This window comes from Falco rusticolus, chromosome 9 (assembly GCF_015220075.1).
Source record: "Falco rusticolus isolate bFalRus1 chromosome 9, bFalRus1.pri, whole genome shotgun sequence".
Lineage (NCBI taxonomy): Eukaryota > Metazoa > Chordata > Aves > Falconiformes > Falconidae > Falco > Falco rusticolus.
In genome coordinates this window covers 53,601,960-53,620,404 of record NC_051195.1, presented here as the reverse complement: position 1 = coordinate 53,620,404, position 18,445 = coordinate 53,601,960, and the positions used below count along the sequence as shown (strand labels likewise).

The 18,445-nt window shown below is 40.9% G+C and overlaps 1 protein-coding gene across 5 annotated transcripts in view; it reads left to right on the top strand.

The window, feature by feature from the left end:
• Positions 1-18,445, top strand: part of GBF1 (golgi brefeldin A resistant guanine nucleotide exchange factor 1) — a 109,934-nt gene that overhangs the window by 67,273 nt on the left and 24,216 nt on the right. For all 5 annotated transcript variants that reach the window (XM_037399875.1, XM_037399876.1, XM_037399877.1 and 2 more), the window contains 11 exons: positions 2,670-2,788; positions 3,397-3,505; positions 3,867-3,927; positions 5,579-5,633; positions 12,297-12,432; positions 14,755-14,984; positions 15,815-15,983; positions 16,073-16,284; positions 16,976-17,074; positions 17,495-17,689; positions 18,064-18,250. In XM_037399875.1, the coding sequence (XP_037255772.1) occupies positions 2,670-2,788; positions 3,397-3,505; positions 3,867-3,927; positions 5,579-5,633; positions 12,297-12,432; positions 14,755-14,984; positions 15,815-15,983; positions 16,073-16,284; positions 16,976-17,074; positions 17,495-17,689; positions 18,064-18,250 (1,572 nt within the window). The remainder of the gene's footprint in view (positions 1-2,669; positions 2,789-3,396; positions 3,506-3,866; positions 3,928-5,578; positions 5,634-12,296; positions 12,433-14,754; positions 14,985-15,814; positions 15,984-16,072; positions 16,285-16,975; positions 17,075-17,494; positions 17,690-18,063; positions 18,251-18,445) is intronic.

Genomic DNA, 18,445 nt, shown 5'->3' with positions numbered 1-18,445 from the left:
CTAGCTGTCAGCCTTTTTGATGAGCTCAAGCCTTAGCTATAGGAAGACTAATGGCTGAATTTCAGAATTTTATTTTTTGTGTTTTCCTCAGAAAAGGTATGTGCTTTTCTTATTATCACCATGTACCCACAGCAGCTTCTGGCTCTGTTTCTAAAGTTAATTTTCCCTGGTGTTTCTGAAAATGACATTATCTGTAAGTGAGTAGCTGTTGCTCAGCTTCCAGCGAGGGGACTTGCTGTTTGGGGAGTGTTAAAGTTCCCTGCTCTACCTCTTCTGTCTCCTTGGTGATTTATTTTAGTTCCATTAAAGGTGTTACTGGGCAGGCTTCTGGCCTTCTTGGATTTCCCTGATGGTTGAGCACTTGGATTTTCTGCTTTCGGATTGTTCTTTTGTCTGCCTGTTGTGAAAGTACACCCCATATGAAATGTGTATGCCTAGATGGGGTATCCATGTCTTTGTATTGTAGGTGGCAATTGTCAAACTGATCATTTGCTTTACACAAACTTATTTTTGTTAGTGATTCTGAGCAGGCATTGACAAATCTTTCTGTACTGTTTTCTCACAAGGGAACAAGGAAGCGGGTTGATCTTTTCTGTATCTTGTTTCTGCAAAGTAGAAGTATCTGTGCTTTTAATTGAACTCAAGAGACTTTCTAAATTGACCTGAATTTGTAGAGCTGTTCCAGGGAGCCAGAACTGAAGTAGTCAGCCATGATGTCTGCTGGGAGAGAGGTGTGTTTATTAGTGTTGAAGGTAGGGGCTGGAACAGCAAAGCGGTAGTTATAGATCTGTTAGAAGCATATATACAACTTGCTTGCATTTCCTTTTCACACAGACTGTTTATCCATAACTATGACTAAACGTATACCTAAACCTAGAGCAGCGCACATCTACTGGGAGAGGTGACAGTGAAGTGAATCTGTCTGTTCTGCCCGTGGGAGCCTTTTCTGCAGCAAGTGGCTTTTTCCTTTCGATGCCTGCTTAACTGCTTTCCACTGTAGTTATGGAGGTTGGTTAACAGTAATGCTAATGTGGATGCTGGCATTGTAACACCACTGGTCTTCGCCTGCTTTAATTGAGGCGATTTAGAATGATCCTGCATCACCACTGGTGGTTTAAGCTATTATTTCCATTTGTGAATAAGAGTGCGCGGGGCACCAACATACGGCTGACTTTATTGCCTCTGGTAGAAGAGTGGTGGCTTCTAACTGGATTATAAGCCATTATTGTAGGTACACAGCGAACTGTCTTTGACAGCCAAGCCTCTTACCTAATGCTTCCCAGTATCAGAGTTTAGTATCCTGTTGAGTGCTGCTGCTGAAGCAGGTAAAAAATGACCGATGGTTCTTAGAACAGACTCCTTGATAGCTCAGTGAGGTTTGACTGGCAATCCAGGAGAGGAACTCCCTCTCAACTATGTAAGAGTTTTTGTGTGTTTGTGGATGTGTGACACAATTATGTCAAAAGTAGGCAAGCTCTGTTCTTAATAGGGATGTGTAAGAGATGGCAAAGTGCTGTCCCTGTGCAGACTTATGGGATTCTGAGGTACGCTGATGTAATTTCAGTTTTGTGCAACTATGAGAAGTTTCTTATCCTGCAGCCCTTCAGTATCCCTGCAGCATGGTGGAGGCTGCTCTCCTTGGTCCACTAGAAGGGCAGCTTTCTTAAATGCCGAGGGCTTAGCCCCTGCTAGGCATGAACACAACTGGAGTCAAAGATGGAGTTCGCGAAGCTTCTCTGCAGAGTGTACAAGGTCTTGCTTGGTTCCTCTTTAAGCTTCATTCTTGCTGGAGTTCAAGAGGCCCCGTTGCCAATTAATGAGGTATTAGCTAGTGTTTAGGTTGTCTCCTTTCTTTCCTAATGACTGTTTAGGTAGGAAGGTAACAAGATTCTTGCCCAGTGTCGTATTGTTTAAGTGAGAATGAAATCAAAGCCGGAGGCAGCTTTTCTGAAGCCACTGTAATATGGCACAAGATACGGTTACTAGCAACAATCGTGTCCTAAACATTCTCTCAACTGCACTATTGTTTGTAGCTACAAAAGACTGAAATGGAGAGAAGGAGCCTTGATGAATGATTGAAGTGAGAGGCCTGCAACTCTGATACTCAAACTGTGATTGTGTCTGTCGACTGTTTTCTCTGGGGAAAGCTACTGGTCCATTCCTTCCCCAGCTCTTATTCCTTGGGAGGGATGTAGAACAAGAGACAATTTTTCCTTCGCAATCTAGTGGAACCTGTTTGGCATTTTCTCCTCATGGGAGTAAATTTGAGGTTCCTTGTGTTTAAGAGCTGTTTTCTCTTGTTCCCAAGGAGGAACTGAATGCATTTATCAGCTGATTGTGCTGTATTGCAGGGGGTGGGGCAGGAGTCTTACAAAGTAACATCTAAAAACCTACAGAGCCAGTAACAACTGAATTGCAATTCTTTTCTTTGTTAGGTTACATGTTTTTGCAAATGTAGATAGACTCTTGATAACAAGTCTTTCTGAAAGCTCCTGGATTTAGAAACTGTAACTAGGAGGTGAGTTTCGCTCTTTTAGGGTCAGCTCACTCCTAGTCACATAAATTGAGGAAGCAGATGGCAACAGAGTATCTCTGTGTAGATGTCTCCCCACAGAGGTGGTAGGCTGTAGGTAGCTTTCCCTGTCATATGTTTTTATTCTGTTACTCAGATCCCAGCCATGAGGGCACAGCAGAGGGGATGGAGAACATGGCAGATGCAGTCACGCATGCCCGATTTGTGGGCACGGATCATGCGAGCGATGAGGTTGTCTTGATGAAAATCCTACAGGTAAGCAGAGAGAAATGGTAATTACCATAATGGTCATTGCCCGGTGTGGAACATATCCTGTTACGTGGAGATGAAGAGGAGGGAGCAGTGGTTTGACTCTGTAGCAGCTTAGTGACAGACTTTATTTTTAAACAGATGGCTTATATACTGTGGTAAAAGCTTTTCCAAATGAAAATAATTAAAAGCTTAAATGAAATGCTTTTTAATTTAAGGGCTTGATAATGTGGTGTTGCTAATAATCCTACCTTGTGCATGGTCTGTGTTAGTGATGGGTAAATTATACAGAGCTCTCAAACTTACTTCTGAGAAAAATTCATTGTAGAGACAAACCTATAAACTAGAAACCTCTTTGGTCTATGTACTTTTGAGCAGATACCTAGTTAGTGAATTTAAATACAGGGTAGCTTATCAGGCCTCTTTGAGAAGTAGGTCATGAGATCATTATTGTCTCCTACTCTGCTTCTTGAGCACAGCATTCAGTTTGAAAGGGCTCCTGGAAGACCCTAAGGTTTTCTGCTCACAGCAGTTCTCCTTGAGGAAGCCAGCCTTCTCTTGGAAATGCATGCAAGTGTCATTGTACTATGGGATGTATGTGCTGTTCTTTGCAGGTTCTGAGGACCTTGCTGCTCACTCCAGTGGGAGCCCACCTCACCAATGAATCTGTGTGTGAGATCATGCAGTCCTGTTTCCGCATATGCTTTGAAATGAGGCTCAGTGGTAGGTTTGTTCATACTTCTGCAGTGAAGAAATGATCCGGTTTCCTGAGCATTAACTAGTTCTGTTGTAGAACATGCAGCCATGGAAAGCTGCTGAACTTTATTTGTGTTACTGTGTCTTTCTACAAGTTATGGAAAATTCGTTAGAAGTTCACTGTACAACTTTTGACTGCTTTTTCCCCAGCTTTGTGGCGCCACCTTGTGATTTATGCCCATTTGCAGTAATGCGGTGTTGGAGCTGGTTTTAATAAATTTGCCGTAATCTCTGTAAACAAGGCTCGGAGGGGAGTCTGCTTGAAGAATCCTCTTGATAATATCACACTGAGTAATGACACCTGTGTTATTTGTTTTTGTCTTCGCAGAGTTATTGAGAAAATCTGCAGAGCACACTCTGGTCGACATGGTGCAGCTGCTCTTCACAAGGTAAACCTGCTTGTGTTTGCCTCAGCATTGCTGAGATGGCCCTCTAAGGACAGAAAGATTCCACACTTCCACTTAAGAGCCCTCAGAAAAATCATCCAAAATGGTCATTATTTAGAGGTGGAAGGGGATGAAGGATTTGGCACTTTTCTCTTGGGCTGACCCTGTCAGACTGCAGGGAGACAGAGGTAGGGAAGGTTGAGTGTCCTTTGAGTGGAGATGGACAGCCAGGTAATGAAGAGCTTTAGGATAGGGAACCAGTTTGAGAGCAGAGAATGCAAACTTCACTCAAAAAAACCACAAAACCACCTCTAAAAATTATAGCTCTCTTCAGGAAAGAGAATATAAATGGTATTGGATAGCCACATGTTGATTTCAAGCTGAGAGCTTTGACCTCACATATCGATGAGAACTGTTGAGATCATATGTCTTGGACAAATGTTCTGCCCTTTTCAGCACCCTTCAGAGTAATTAAGATTACTCAAGTAAGTTGTTTAACTTCAAAATTGTTTCTCCAGATATGAAAGTAATCATAGACTTTCTCAGGGTAGTGTAAAAAGGAAATGTGCAGATAGAGAAATATGTTTAGTAGGAAAGGATTGTAGTAAAACTGACAGCTTGTGAAACACAACTCTTGTAAAGTATTTCTTGTTTCCCATTGTCACCTTCAGTTCCAGCAGGATCTCAGTTTTTTCCTCCTCTGTGTGATGAATGTGGGGCAGAGTCAGAATCAATGTCTCCAAAAAGGAGAGATCACGTTACTTTTTCTCCAAATGCATATGCGAATTTTGCTTAGTGCTTATTCATTCCTTACTGTGTATCCTCTCCTCTGTCCTTCTTGATGAGACTTGGAAACACCACCGCCACCATCTGTGCTGTGGACATTGGGATGGAGAAGCAAGGCAAAGACAGAAACTGTAGGGGTGGTTTGGCCATCTTGCTTTCCAGAAAAAGAAACGGCCAAAGCTGTGCTGCAAGGCTTTTATCCTTTCAGCAAGCAGATAGAACTGTAGTAAAGGAACGGAAGAGAGAGCAGGGTGTGTGGAGTCGTAGAGCTGTACGGATTTGTCATTTGGTAGCACAGGCATGAGCAGTCTACTTCCTTTACTTCTGAGACAGGGACTGTTTAGCTCAAACCGTTCAGCTTAAACTGAGATCCAATGTGCACCATAATTATGTTTTCATGATACAGAATAGAGGATAACTGCTGGGGTTTCCACAAAGTTAATGAAAAGAGTTGCCATGACTAGTAATAACATGTACGCTGCAAGAGTCCTGATGTGGTTGACACTCTGGCTCAGCAGCTGTTTTCAGCAGCATCAGAGAAACCTGTTTTGAACCAATGTAATTAGTCTGCCACTGAAAACATACACTGAAAGAAAAGAAATTGTACTTACATGACCATTAACAAAGAAAATCAATATGGCAAAACTGCCATTAACGGTAATAGCATGCAAAGCACCTCTCATCTGTATTTGGGTGTTTTTTTCACAGATTTTGGCAGGAAAAGAAACTAAGAGCATCTCTTTTTGCAGAGAAAACCTAATTCTGTTTTTCTAGTATCTGTAGCATGACTGAAAAGACAAGTCTACTTTTTCCTCTTTTTGTTAACTTAAGAAAGCTTATGTATTTTGGCTTCTTCTTTGTCTTCCAGGTTGCCTCAGTTTAAAGAAGAGCCTAAAAGCTACATGGGAACGAACATGAAGAAGGTAAGACTCAGCACTGTGTTGGCTGTTTTGCTCTTGTCTTGGGCTTGCACTTATCTCTATATTGTTTGTTTTCACAGTTGTGTTTCTTCATTCCTGCAAGTCCCTAGTTCACTGAAAGAGCATGTTTAACTGCATAAATGGACATAGCTTCATTAATTCTGTGGGATTAAGCCCACATAGTCCAGTAGTGAATCTTGTTAATGATACTGCTGCCTAAGTGAGCCGGTCTGAAGTCTGGGAACAGCCATCAGCTGCTGTGGGCTAGAAAACCCCAGCAAGTTAATGGGACCTGATGGTGATATCGTCTGATCATTTGCTGTCTTCTGCTCTCTCTCCAGCTTCTTTCTTCTCTTCCTTCATTTGCTACGTCTGATACTGAGCTCTCGGGATGTGTTTGTCCAGTTCTCCCTATGCAGAATGGGAACTTTTTGAGGCTGGTGAAACAGCATGAAAGCATTATGAAATTGGGCTATTGTAGAAAAAGCTTTGGTGTCTTCTAGAAGGGGCAGCATTCTGTAGGAAAAACCTTACTTCACATGGGCAGTGCCATCTCTGTTGGTAGCCAAATCAAAGTACACTGTTCTTTTTCTTCCTTTTTTTTTTAACTGCACAGTTTCCTGAGGGTGGAAGGTTCGGGTTTGTTCAACAGCACCATCTCCCTCTATACAGTGGGTTTGTAGCAGCTGGATTCAGTATGACGAATACCATAAATGTGACCTTACATGATTATTAATGTAATTATTTCTTAGGTGGAGGGAGGTCCACTTGAGGAACTCTCTCTGTATTTATATACTTATATATATATATTCTTTATACTCCATATAAAGAATTTCAGTAAAGATACAGCATTCTACTGTTAAGAGCAACAGGATGGGAAAAGAATACTAGAGAAGAAATAACCACCTTTGAACTTACACTGAAAATACTGTTTATAGTGTTATAACTTCCACTCTGTATTTTTAATGAGTTGAGGAAAGTTGCAACATTGGGTAAATGTACATTTCAGAGCCAGTGTCTTGAGAGACTGAATGCTTACTTTTAGAAATCTAAAACTAGCTTGGGGCTTTACTTCTTGTGTAGTAACCTAATGACTCCTTGTTTCCCTTGCTGTGGGAGAGAAGTGGCAAGATTTGTGATGATGGTAGGCTGGTCTAAGGAAAGCTAAAAGAGATCAGGTTAATATACTGCAGTTATCAGAATTTGTCAGGGTCAGTGTACAGAATGTGTAAAGTGGAAGTGAATTTGAATTTAGGAAGGCTACCCTTATCAAGCGATGGCTGCTCCCAGCTTGGTTGAGTGTTGCTCTCTCTTGTGTCTGATCTGTGCAGTTACCTTGTACTGTCCCTTTGCTGTGCATGCCAGGAGTCTGTCCTGCAGCCTTGCACTCTGCCAGGTTATTCTGCTCTTTGGGTTTATTTTGCTTTGTTTAAACCATGCATTTACCTATCTTTCACAGATTTCTTCATGTCTCCTCAACAAACTGGAGCTAAGTAGTGGGGAACAGCCCAAAGCCCTGAACCAATTAGAGAGGGTATTGCTCTTTAAGAACCTGAAGGTCTCTCTCTCCCTTCTCCCTTCTTACTTTACTCTCCTCTTTCTTCTCTTGTGGACACCACCTGAGAGATAGTTAATTGTGTGCAGCAAACCTCCCTCCACTCATTTGACACAGCATGGCTTTTGGGGGCAATGCATGCAGCGTTTGCTTTGCGCTGTTGTGGCTGCAGCTGGGCGGGCTTGGGAGGGAGAGACCCTCGTTTTACTGCAGCGTTCAGTGTCTTGGTGAGTCCCACCTAAGACGCCATTGTGGCATCCTCTGAAGAAAGCAGTGGGGAGGGCAGTGGCAAGGTTTGAGTCCTCTATGACAGTGAAAAAATGAAAAGAAACATAAAAAATATAGATTGCTCTCTGAAGGCTCAAGTGTTGTGTGTCCTAGCTGTCGATCTTTGTTATGGAAGTAGCAGCATACCTGAGGAGTCTCCTGACCCAGCATGCCTTAAACAGCTTTACTCAAAGGCGAATCTCCAAGTTTTGTTGCTTGGTACAGGGCCACAGAGTTCAATGTTCTCTAAAGCCTTTTTGAAAGGAGGCTGCTGTATGTTTTCAGCATCTTTGGCCATGTTTCTACTGAAAGTAAATATGGTTCCCAGCACAGTATTTGTTAATGAGGGATTAGTGGAGCCAAACTGAATTGTGAAATTTGTTAGTCCCTGCTAGTTCCCCTAGAAAATACTTCTAAACTAGTACTGTAGGCCTGCACATCATTGGTTGTGGACCGATCATAGAAACCCTGAGAAAGCAACTTAGGTGGGACCCTTCTCAGTTTTCTGTGTTGGTTCATAAACTTAATGTAGCTTTAGTTCTTGTCTGCCATTAATGCTATTTGGTTGAAAAGGGGCTGAACAGAACATTTAGAGATGCATTTGCCATTCTTTTGTCCTGTGTCTGTGGTCAGGAGAGTTTGGAAGGACAGTGGCCGAAGACTTGCAGAGTTATGCAGTTACACAGAAGACAACTAAGAATTGTTTACTTTAGCAGTAGAAAGTGGTGCTGTTAAACATTGGATTCTGCGGTGGGAGTCAGGAGGAACCTAAATCTGAGTTGTCACAGATTCTGGGGGCGGATTATGTTCATAGTTGCCTAAGATGCATAATAATGTTTCACCAGATAAACTGAGTTGTTGCAGTACAGGCAGGTAGGTAAGTGAGAGATGACTGGACTGCATCGGTGTCTCCAGGACTTGGATCGTGGACTGCGTTCTCTCTGCATGCTTTTGTGTCTTGAACGCTACTTGGTGTGCTGACCAGTTCCGTGCTGCATCTAGAATGAGCTCATGTTTTAGTATAATCACTTTAGCTACTAATCATTGGCCCCTGCCCTTTTCTCTTGAGGCTTACAGTATCTTATGGAAAAACAAACGAGTACAGGTAAGGTGGCTTGTAGAAAAATGAGATCTCATGGACCCTTTAAAAAGAATCTTGCAGTAGTACATTTTTCTTCAATTTCCTGGACCTTAGCTGGAGTTTTATTGTTAAAACCTCATCTATCACAGGAAGCATTTAGAGTCTTGTAATTTTTTTTTCTTCTACAATTTTGTCTACACCTGTCTTTATGCAAAGGTAACTCAGATAAATGGGACAGAATCTGTACTGAGTTCCAAGATGAACGAACAGTAGCTCTGAGCTCCCTCTCTGATTTCTAAAGAATGGGTTTTAAGTACTAACTTCAAGTGCTTTTGCTGTGGGAAGTACAAGCTTAATATAATCTGAAGGACATTGATGATTGGAAGGCTAACGCAACTATAATATCACTGAGCATTGGAGAGGGAAGGAGAGTTTTAGATTATGTTTAAAATTCAGGATATTTTAATGATCTTTTAAATGCTATTTACCTGCAGCATTTAGTCAAGAAGGCAACCTTAGGTTTAAAGTTATCAGCCTGTTAACATGTAGCCAAGCTTTCTAGCAAAATCGGGAAATGCCTTGGTATTGAAGATAAAAAGAAACATTAGAAATAGTTCCTTTAGTCAAAAGACAAACTGTGCAAGTTTTTTACATTTTTTTACTAACATAAAATACAAGAAGTCGTGCAATTCTTACCTTTTAATTCAATACAAAATACAGAACGAAAAATGTTACTTTGCTGTCCTTTGATACATGTATTGTTTTAGAATTCCCAAACTCAGAGTTTGTTTGTTAAAGCAACATATAGACCCTTGATACCGGTGAAACATTTCTATTAAGCATTTCAGTTTGCTTCTGCAATATTTTTTTTAAGCTATGCAATTGTCATTGTAGTTTACTATCCCTTATTTATAGGACATAGCAAAATTTAAAAAGGGGAAGGAGAGGGGATGATTATGGGAGGTAGTCCTAGGTAATCCTAGTAGTAATTCTAATAGAAGGATACCTGTTTGTGTAGAATGTGAAATACTGGATGGTATGAGGTGGAAAAGACTTACTGGATAATCTCACCTGTCTGTTAAATTGTCAAAAAAAAACAAAAAACAAAAACCCCAAACAAACAAAAAACACCTTAGATTCTTTTTGGGATTCTTTATACTTTGATTAAATGTTTGAGATTCTTCAAAAATCAACTGAGCCTTTTTGCTTGCCTGACTAAACGGTATCCCATCCATCTGAAGCTGTTTTGACTCAGTCTCTGAAAGGTGGCACAGGTTTGTCAAAATGATGACAGATGGGCATATGTCTTCCGAACCTCAAGAGGAGGAATCTTGGATTTAATACAAACACAGGACAATCACTGAAAAATCAATATTGTGTCTGAGAAAAAGTGCCTTTTCAAAAGGACTGGTGTTGAACTGAGATGGCATTTGGTGTTGTGTGAAAGGGGGAGATCAGAAGTAGTAAATTGACAGCTTGAACCTTCTGATAGGATGGTTCAAAAGTTACCTGTTCCTCAGGAGCATGACTGAGGAGGGTCAGAGGAGTGGGACCATCATGGCTAGCTCATAGCAGTATCTTGGCTCCATTTTGCTGATCCAATTCTGCACCCTGCCACCCCCCACCCCCTGCCTCAATTTTTGTTAGCAAGTAACTTTTTACCTGTCAAAATACTGCAACAGGATATAGTAGCTAGAAGCAAATCTGTTATTTTGAATTTATGTGAAACAGACTTTCTTGGGTTTAGAACATAGTGCTTTCAGGTATTCCTTCCTATATTAAATAGTTTGGTACAATGAACTGTAAGTCTTCAAGTTTTATAAGTTACTGAAAAGGGAGAGAAAAATAAATATGGCTATTTCTAGAATTGTTTGTAGGTAAAGTAAGACTACCTGGTCTAATTAGAAGCTTAAACCTTTAATGAATAAAACTTATTGGTAATAATTAAGGCTCAGAGACATTTTTTAAATGGAAACAGAAACTAATTAAGCATTGGGAATTCGCAAGAATTAAAGATAATATGTTTTTTTATATAGCCCTGTGAAGCAGTGAATAGGAAAGATGAGAGAGCTGGCAATCTTTACCTGAAAGGATTTGGTCCATAAGCATTTTAAAACATTTTGAAATCTAGAAAATTTTATTTTTAGCTGTGTGCTTGTCACATAATGTTTGTCAGAAGCTGTGATTTAGAAGGAGATTCTTGCTGCAAAATTTGGAAGAAATAAAAAGGAGCAAAGTAATTCTGTATCCGTTGTTAATTAACAAGCTCAAGGAAACTGTAGCATAGCTAAAACTTGGGGATTAGTCATCAAGCAAATAGAATTTGTGGTGCAAAGAAAAGTTACACAAATGGTTTACTGCACTGGGACATAACATTTTCACAAGCTTTGTTTAAATGAGAAAAATTACAAGCCATGTACAGTGATTTAGAATTGTAGCTGGAAAAGGGAAAGAGATGGAAAAACAGTAGTGGAACCTAGACGGTTTATTGGCATTTAAGAAGAGTAGTAGCTGGAAGGAGGCAAATTGCAGAAAAAGGAAGAGACTAAAGAATATAGCTGTCTTGAAGACAATTTAAGTCTGATGCTAGGGATATAAAAAATAAGGAATATTACACCCTGAAATACAACTTAACCACGACAAATTTACAAAGAAGAGTACCAAGTAGGGACTGGTACTGAGACTTGCTGAATGGTTTCCACTACATGGAGGGTAGCTGATCAGTGGTTACATTTTCACCCCAAATTGAAGAGGTCTGACAGCATCAGGAAAGCTGACTGCAGCTACCAAACCAAGCGTAAGGGCAGTCCTGCTCTTAGAGGAACTTCCTTTAGAAGGAAGCTGTTACCATTCTCCATGTGGCTAAGTGTTGTATTGTTTTTAGGAAGTTCTGGAGCATCTGTGTGTGTTTGCAGTAACAGCATACTGCAGCAAGTACCATGCAGTTTGCATTGCTCCGGCTGTGGTTCTTGTTTGCCAATCAAAGATCTGTATGAGAACTAGAGGTAGGATCCTGGTCAAGAAGCATGTCAAGGGTTAGGTTAGTTTAAATCTGAAGAGGAGTAATAGCAGAACGCAGGTGAAAGCAGAATATAGTTTGTTTCTAAACCACTAGGGTGATATTTGCAATGTGTTGTGCACCAGGAGTGAGTGAAGTGTTAAGAGAAACACTTGTTAACGGTGAAAGATACCTGGAGGAAAGTGAGCATGGCATTGCTACAAAGATGAGGAGTAAACTGAGGCAAGAGATAGGTGACAGAGCTGCAGACTGCTGTGTGGGACAGGGTGCTCAGGCTTCATTCTCAGCCTTCATGTATAGATGGTTAAATTTTAATTGAATGTCAAACCTAACTAACACTTGCTTATATTCTTTAATTGATGTCCTCTACAAGTCTGGAAACACTGGCAAAACCAAAGAGATTTGAGATGTGCCTGTAGGTCTAAGAATTCTTTATCCTGATACAAAGCTAGGAGCTATTGATAGGGAAGAGGGAGCGTTGTGATAATTCAACTGATAAGTATGTATTATAGAAGAGTAACTCCAGTAATTTGTCCCTTGATTCAGGCATGGAGTATTGGCTAGCATGAGGGGAGTCAGGGGCTGGTTTGCATGATTTTGAGGTGCTGATTAATTTGTGTGATATATTCAAGTGCTGTTGCCTGACTTTGAGTGTTTGAGACAGCCTTTGTGGGTTGGCTTATGTAACCCATTGTGCTATATGGTTTTGCTATATTGATATTCTTAATGAATATTTGTTTTCAGTTGAAAATGAGAGCTGGAGGAATGAGCGAATCATCAAAATGGAAAAAGCAGAAGAGATCACCCAGACCACCTCGCCATGTTACTAAGGTCTCTGCTGGAACAGAACAACCAGCAGCCAATGCTAGTAACACCACAGGTAAGCTGAAATCTGTTTCCAGAGACTAGAAAGCATTTGTTCAAGAGCTTTTTTGGAATCTGTCCTAATTTTCTTTCTCTTAACATGTTGTTTTGCATTAGATGTTGGGTTTTTTTAATATTACTTCTCAGTGACTATAGCAATAAAACATATCATAGCTTTTCAGGTCCAGGAGAAAGAATTTGAAGGAGATGGAATACATACTGATGGAGAAAAGCATGGTCCTGTGGCTAACTTGAGAGCATTTCTCTGCCTTCAGCGTGCCTTACAGGGGTGGTGTGTACTAAAAGGGAATGAGGACCTGGAGAGGTGGCTGGTTATGGGCAGCCATGTGGTACAGAGGAGTTGGAGGGTGCAGCAGGTACATGGAAGAGACTGAGAACAAGAGCCCTGGCAAGAGGAGAGTTAAGAGTAATGGAGCTGGGGAGAAGGTTTCCTGCAACAGGAGATTGCTGACTTAAGTGACATATTCTTTCCTGTGTTCCTGAAGGGTGCACCAAAGGGTATGAGTGTGGCGGTAATGAGGGAGGAGCAAAGTGTGACTGGGGAAAATACACAGGTAAAACAGAGAGATGTGTGGAAACCTAAGCATCAAGGATGGGTGAATGAATGGATCTCTCGCTACAGATGTGAAGACTGAAAGTGCACTTACAGTCCATGAAGTTTGAATAAAAGGCCACACTCATTAAGGGACAGGGAAATATGGGGTACATACTTACAGCTTACAACTGTTATGGGAAGAGTAGAGGCCTTGATATGGTAAGAAGGCATGAAGAGTTATGTAGGGGAAGAAGTAGAGAGAACAGCAAAATTACCTGAAAGGGGGTTGTGCGCAGGAAACTAATGGGTATGCACACGACTCCTTTTCCACGTGCTTTGATTCCGCCTGCAGAAGTGATACAGTATGTGACTAGTGCTGCAAGCTCAAGAATATAACGTTGGGGAGTTTCCATATCCTGTTGTTATGTAGGTGTAGGAGGAGACTAAGTAGTTACAACTGGTTTTAACCTCTCCTCTGGTTAAATGAGTCCCTCCGGCTGCAAAGGACACTGTCTTGTGTGCTCTACATTTTGGCGGCTGAGAAATAAGCATGAACAGCGAAAGGAAGCAGAGAGGAAAATAGAAACAATAGCTATGTAAAATACCTAGTTCTGACATTTGTTCTGTCACAGGAAACTATTCAGTGTAGCAGGAACGATCCCAAGTGTGTTTCTACACAATGGCATGAATGGTGAAAATAAATGCAATCAAATTGCATATAACTCAGAACATCTATCTAGATGAGAACTTATCTCTACATAAACCATTGTTAATGTTTAAGTTTTCAAATAGGTATTAAATTCCGTTAAAGAGCATTATAACTCCTGTAACATTTTAGAGAGAAAGTTGATTTGTGTTACAAAGCATGTCATTAACTCTGACCTTGTAGTGTGAGGTAATGTATTAATGGTGCTTTTTAGGCCAAAATCCTGGCTTAGCAGGTGAAGAAGAAAACATTGCAAAATTGATCATGTATTCCATTACATTTCTTAAAAATCAGGTAATGTTCTGCTGCTTATTTCCAAAAATCAAACCAAAGCAATAAAACCACTGTACAAAACCATACGCATTTCACATGTAAATTCATAACATAACTCTGGTTTGTGCCTTTATTACCATGCCCTGCAGTATATCTTCTCTTTTTTTAAAATAATTGGTTTACATTTTTTAAGTTCTCCTCAGAACCATGAGACCTGCATGTGGGTTTCGGCTAAAGGAAAACTTAGATTCTTGGAGCATTGTCTCATATTTAGAAATAGTAAAAATTCTTCACGGCTCTGTTTCAGACCCATTTGGATTCTATTACAATTCCATTTGTTTAGGGAGAATTAAAGAAATAGTTCTTGTCTTCCAAGCAAGCTAAAATTCTCATTTTGAAGGAATGATTAATTCTTGATTCAAGTCTTTAAAGTGATTGTGCCATTGTATCAGAGAGTGAAGTACACCTTTTGGACTACTTTCAGATTCCTTCTTCATTATAGAAACCCTCTGCACCCTTTATCTAATTATGTGAATTACCTTGTTTGCTGAAGCTGTTAGATTCCAACTATTGTTCTTTAATTTAGAGGACTGTTAGTATCTCACCCATTCATCTATTTAATCCATTAATACCTAGCAGAAGAGAGCTTAGTTTATGTACATTCTCTCCATTAATGCATAACTATCTGAGCATTTGTTGTGCGAAGCAGTGATCCAAGTAATTCTTTGTTGCTGTATTGAATGTATAAATTTGTGGTTGAGGAACAGAATAACACTGATCTTTTTGCTTCCATTTCTCATCAGCAAGTGGAGTTACTTTCATAGATGGTCCTTCTCCCAGCTCCTCTGGGAGCTCAGAAAATGTTTCATCAGCAGTCAGCCCAGCAACAGACAGTGGTTTGGAGTTGTCCTCACAGACTACCTCCAAGGAAGACCTGACAGACTTGGACCAAGTCACTTCTTTGGGAGTTAATGCAGGAATGCCTTCAAATGAGGCCAAAGGCACTGAAAATCAAAATCAGCCCGAACTCCAGGTAGTTTATTCTTAGGGTCAGAATAAAACATTCTTTGCTGTAAGTGATTTGTAAATTCACAAGCATTCATTCTTTTTTTTCTCTTGAGACCATCCATCTCCATTGGCTCAGAAATAACTGTGCAGCCCATCAGAGCACCTACATAGCTAGTTGTACTCCTGCCGATACCATTAACCTTAACTAAAGGAGAAACTGTTAGAGGGAAACGCAGAGGAAAACTGCAGAACTCACTTTATTATCTTTAGGGAACAATTTTACTTGCAGCTGTTGGTGTTTGTGCATGTGCATTGCTGTTGCTGTGAAATATTGACAAACCTGAACAAGGCCTTTGTCAGCAAGTTTTCCTCAGTGTTGTCTCCACTTCTTCTGCAACAGTATTACTGTTGAGTGGGTGGATTAGAGCTGCAAAGAACCTTTCAGCAATGCAGGTGTTTTGAATGATAAAAATGCTAAGAAGGCATGGATGGAAATAGTGCACTGAAATTATGTAGCATTTACAACAAAAAATATGAGCCAGATCCTAACCTCTGGGGCAGTAAGAACTGATTGGTTATAGGAGTATCTTCAAAGTCAAGTCCTGAGACTGGGCACCTAGAGTTACGTAAAATGCATAAAAACTAAATGGAAGTGAAAGGGCAGAGAGGGTGCAGATTGTCTAGATGCGCTCTTTTCTCTTAAATTTTGTTTTCCTGCTCCTCTTCCATTAGTGACCTGTATAGTTTTCATAGTTCTGGATGAACAGTGAACAATAAGCCTTTCTTTTTGCTTGTCTAGTGCTTGTTAACTCTTGTTTTGCTTCTTTCATTCCAAAATGACTGGTATCGATGAAGAATGAAAGTCTGAGGGAGGAGAAGATCCAGTCAGCTTCCGTGGAGTCTATCCCTGAGGTCCTAGAGGAGTGCACATCTGTAGCAGAACATTCTGACTCTGCCTCGGTTCATGACATGGACTATGTAAATCCCCGAGGAGTACGTTTTACTCAGTCTTCCCTAAAAGAAGGTGAGAGTTGGGCAGTGCTGTAACATTTGTTAGGCACCTGCAAAAAACAAAAGCAAAGTTAAGAGTGCTAATCTGTCTTTTTCCTTTAGGAGCAGCACTGGTCCCATATGGTCTACCATGTATTAGAGAACTGTTCCGCTTTCTTATCTCACTCACCAACCCTCATGACCGCCACAACTCTGAGGTGATGATCCACATGGGGCTGCAGCTGCTAACTGTTGCCCTAGAATCAGCACCCATTGCAAACTGCCAGTCCCTCTTGGGACTTGTGAAGGAGGAGTTGTGCCGGCACCTATTTCAAGTGAGTCTGGCTTATGCTAGCATGGCATATGGCACTGGGGAGTCAGATACTAATTTGCATCAGAGTCTATCAGAATTTAGTATTCTGAGCTTTGGCAGGTCTCACTCTTCAATTAAGCTCTCTGCTGCATTGCAATAAAAGTTCTGAATTGCACCAGTGAAACAGTGCTGTTGCAAAGCCAGAAGGGTTGTCATGTGCTGCTTTCTTCAGACCAGGGCCAAGAAGGATGAAGGTAATTTGAATGAACTGTTACTGTGGGGCAACACTGTGTTTTGATATAATTGGTTTTGATGTAATTATGGATGCAGGTTACCAGCTTAGTAGTAGGCAGAACATTTGGTGTACCAAGCTGTTAATTGCACAAGGACCATCTCAGAGGCAAGTCTTCTCCCAGGTTCTTTCACCACTAAAAAGATCTGTGGACTTGGCAAAAGAACAAAGTTGTACTAAGAACAGTGTTACCACAAGCAGAAGAGAATTAAGTATATTCATCCTCACTAGCAAAAAGTGAAACCAGGAGGTTGAATAAGGGCTTGTTTTTTGAAACACTATTGCTATGGGAGGCAGTGTGTGGGTCTCAAGGCTGTTGCAGGTGATGCCTGCAGTGCCACAGTACTGCTGCTTATAGAACATCATCATGACTAGCCTTCATAATTTTTAATGTTGTTTTTTTGTTTTGTTTCTTACTCAGCTACTAAGTGTTGAACGGCTCAATCTGTATGCAACTTCCCTCAGGGTGTGCTTTCTTCTCTTTGAGAGCATGAGAGAGCATCTGAAATTCCAACTGGAGGTGAGTTTTTTGACTCACTGGGTGCCTAGTAATAATTTATTTGGCTTTGATTAAATGCATATAGCTAGGCGGTAAGATAAAGTCTAAGTATCAATTTACCTTTTTATAAATGACTCAGTGGGTTTTGGGTAGGCTGTGTAGGACTTTTATTGTTGAATAATAAAACATCTTTGAGATAGGTGTACTGCACTGCCTACCTTCATACTGTTGGGGTTTTTTTAGAACAGAGAATTCAGGTGCACTGAGTGGCAGAATTATTTGAAACATTTCTGCAACCTCCTTCAGAATAAGCTATCCTTAAAGACCGAGTGTCATGTGGGAAGATGAAGCTTAAATCTATTTTTGTAGTCCTCAAAGCTATTCACTGTCCTGCTTTCTTTTTTTCTTTTCTTAAACTGAGCTGCCCTGTGTTTCTGCCAGATGTATGTCAAGAAGCTGATGGAAATAATCACTGTGGAAAACCCAAAGATGCCCTATGAAATGAAGGAGATGGCTTTGGAGGCCATTGTTCAGCTGTGGAGGATTCCCAGTTTCGTGACGGAGCTCTACATTAACTACGACTGTGACTACTACTGCGCCAACCTCTTCGAGGAGCTCACCAAGCTGCTCTCCAAGGTGCTGGCCATGGGCCGGGGGCTGCCGGGGGTGGGAGGGGGCAGTGGGGTGCTGGAGGGGAACCCAGTAACTCGGAACAAGGGTCAGTGCTGGTGCAGAGCTTAAGAATTGGAGTAGTTGAAAGATTCGGGGTGAGTAGTCTTGTAGAGATGAAGGCAGCCATTTAACATTTGGAAGCAGAAGAGAATAGCCATGATTCTTTAATAATGTCAGAGCAGCTAAGCTGTTAAGTATATGCTAGAAGGCCTTGTATGAAAAGCTTAGGGTGCTCTGTCATATGCTTTAGGCTTCCCCAAGCTGGGGGAAGACTTCCTTCCCCCTTTATGGTCAGAGAGAGGCATGCAAGTTGACGATTCTTACATTTTATTTCCCAGAATGCCTTCCCAGTTTCTGGACAGCTGTATACTGTCCATCTGCTGTCTCTGGAAGCATTGCTGACAGTGATAGATAGCACTGAGGCACATTGCCAGGCCAAAGTGCTGAGTAACATACATCAACAAGAGAAGGAGGTTGTCAAATCCAGCCCAGAAACCATGAACAGCACCAAAGAAACGAGCAATAGTAAGATCTCTTTCTTTGATATTTTGGTATTAAACTTTAGTCTTGTGCTAAACTTGCAGATCTCATTTTGGTAGTTGATATAGTAAGCTCCTTAAGTATATGTTTTCAGTCTTCCTGTTGCATGCTTTATAACTACATGCTGATGTTAATAACCTTGTTATTTGTAAAATCTGCAGATACTAAAATGTGCCCCTC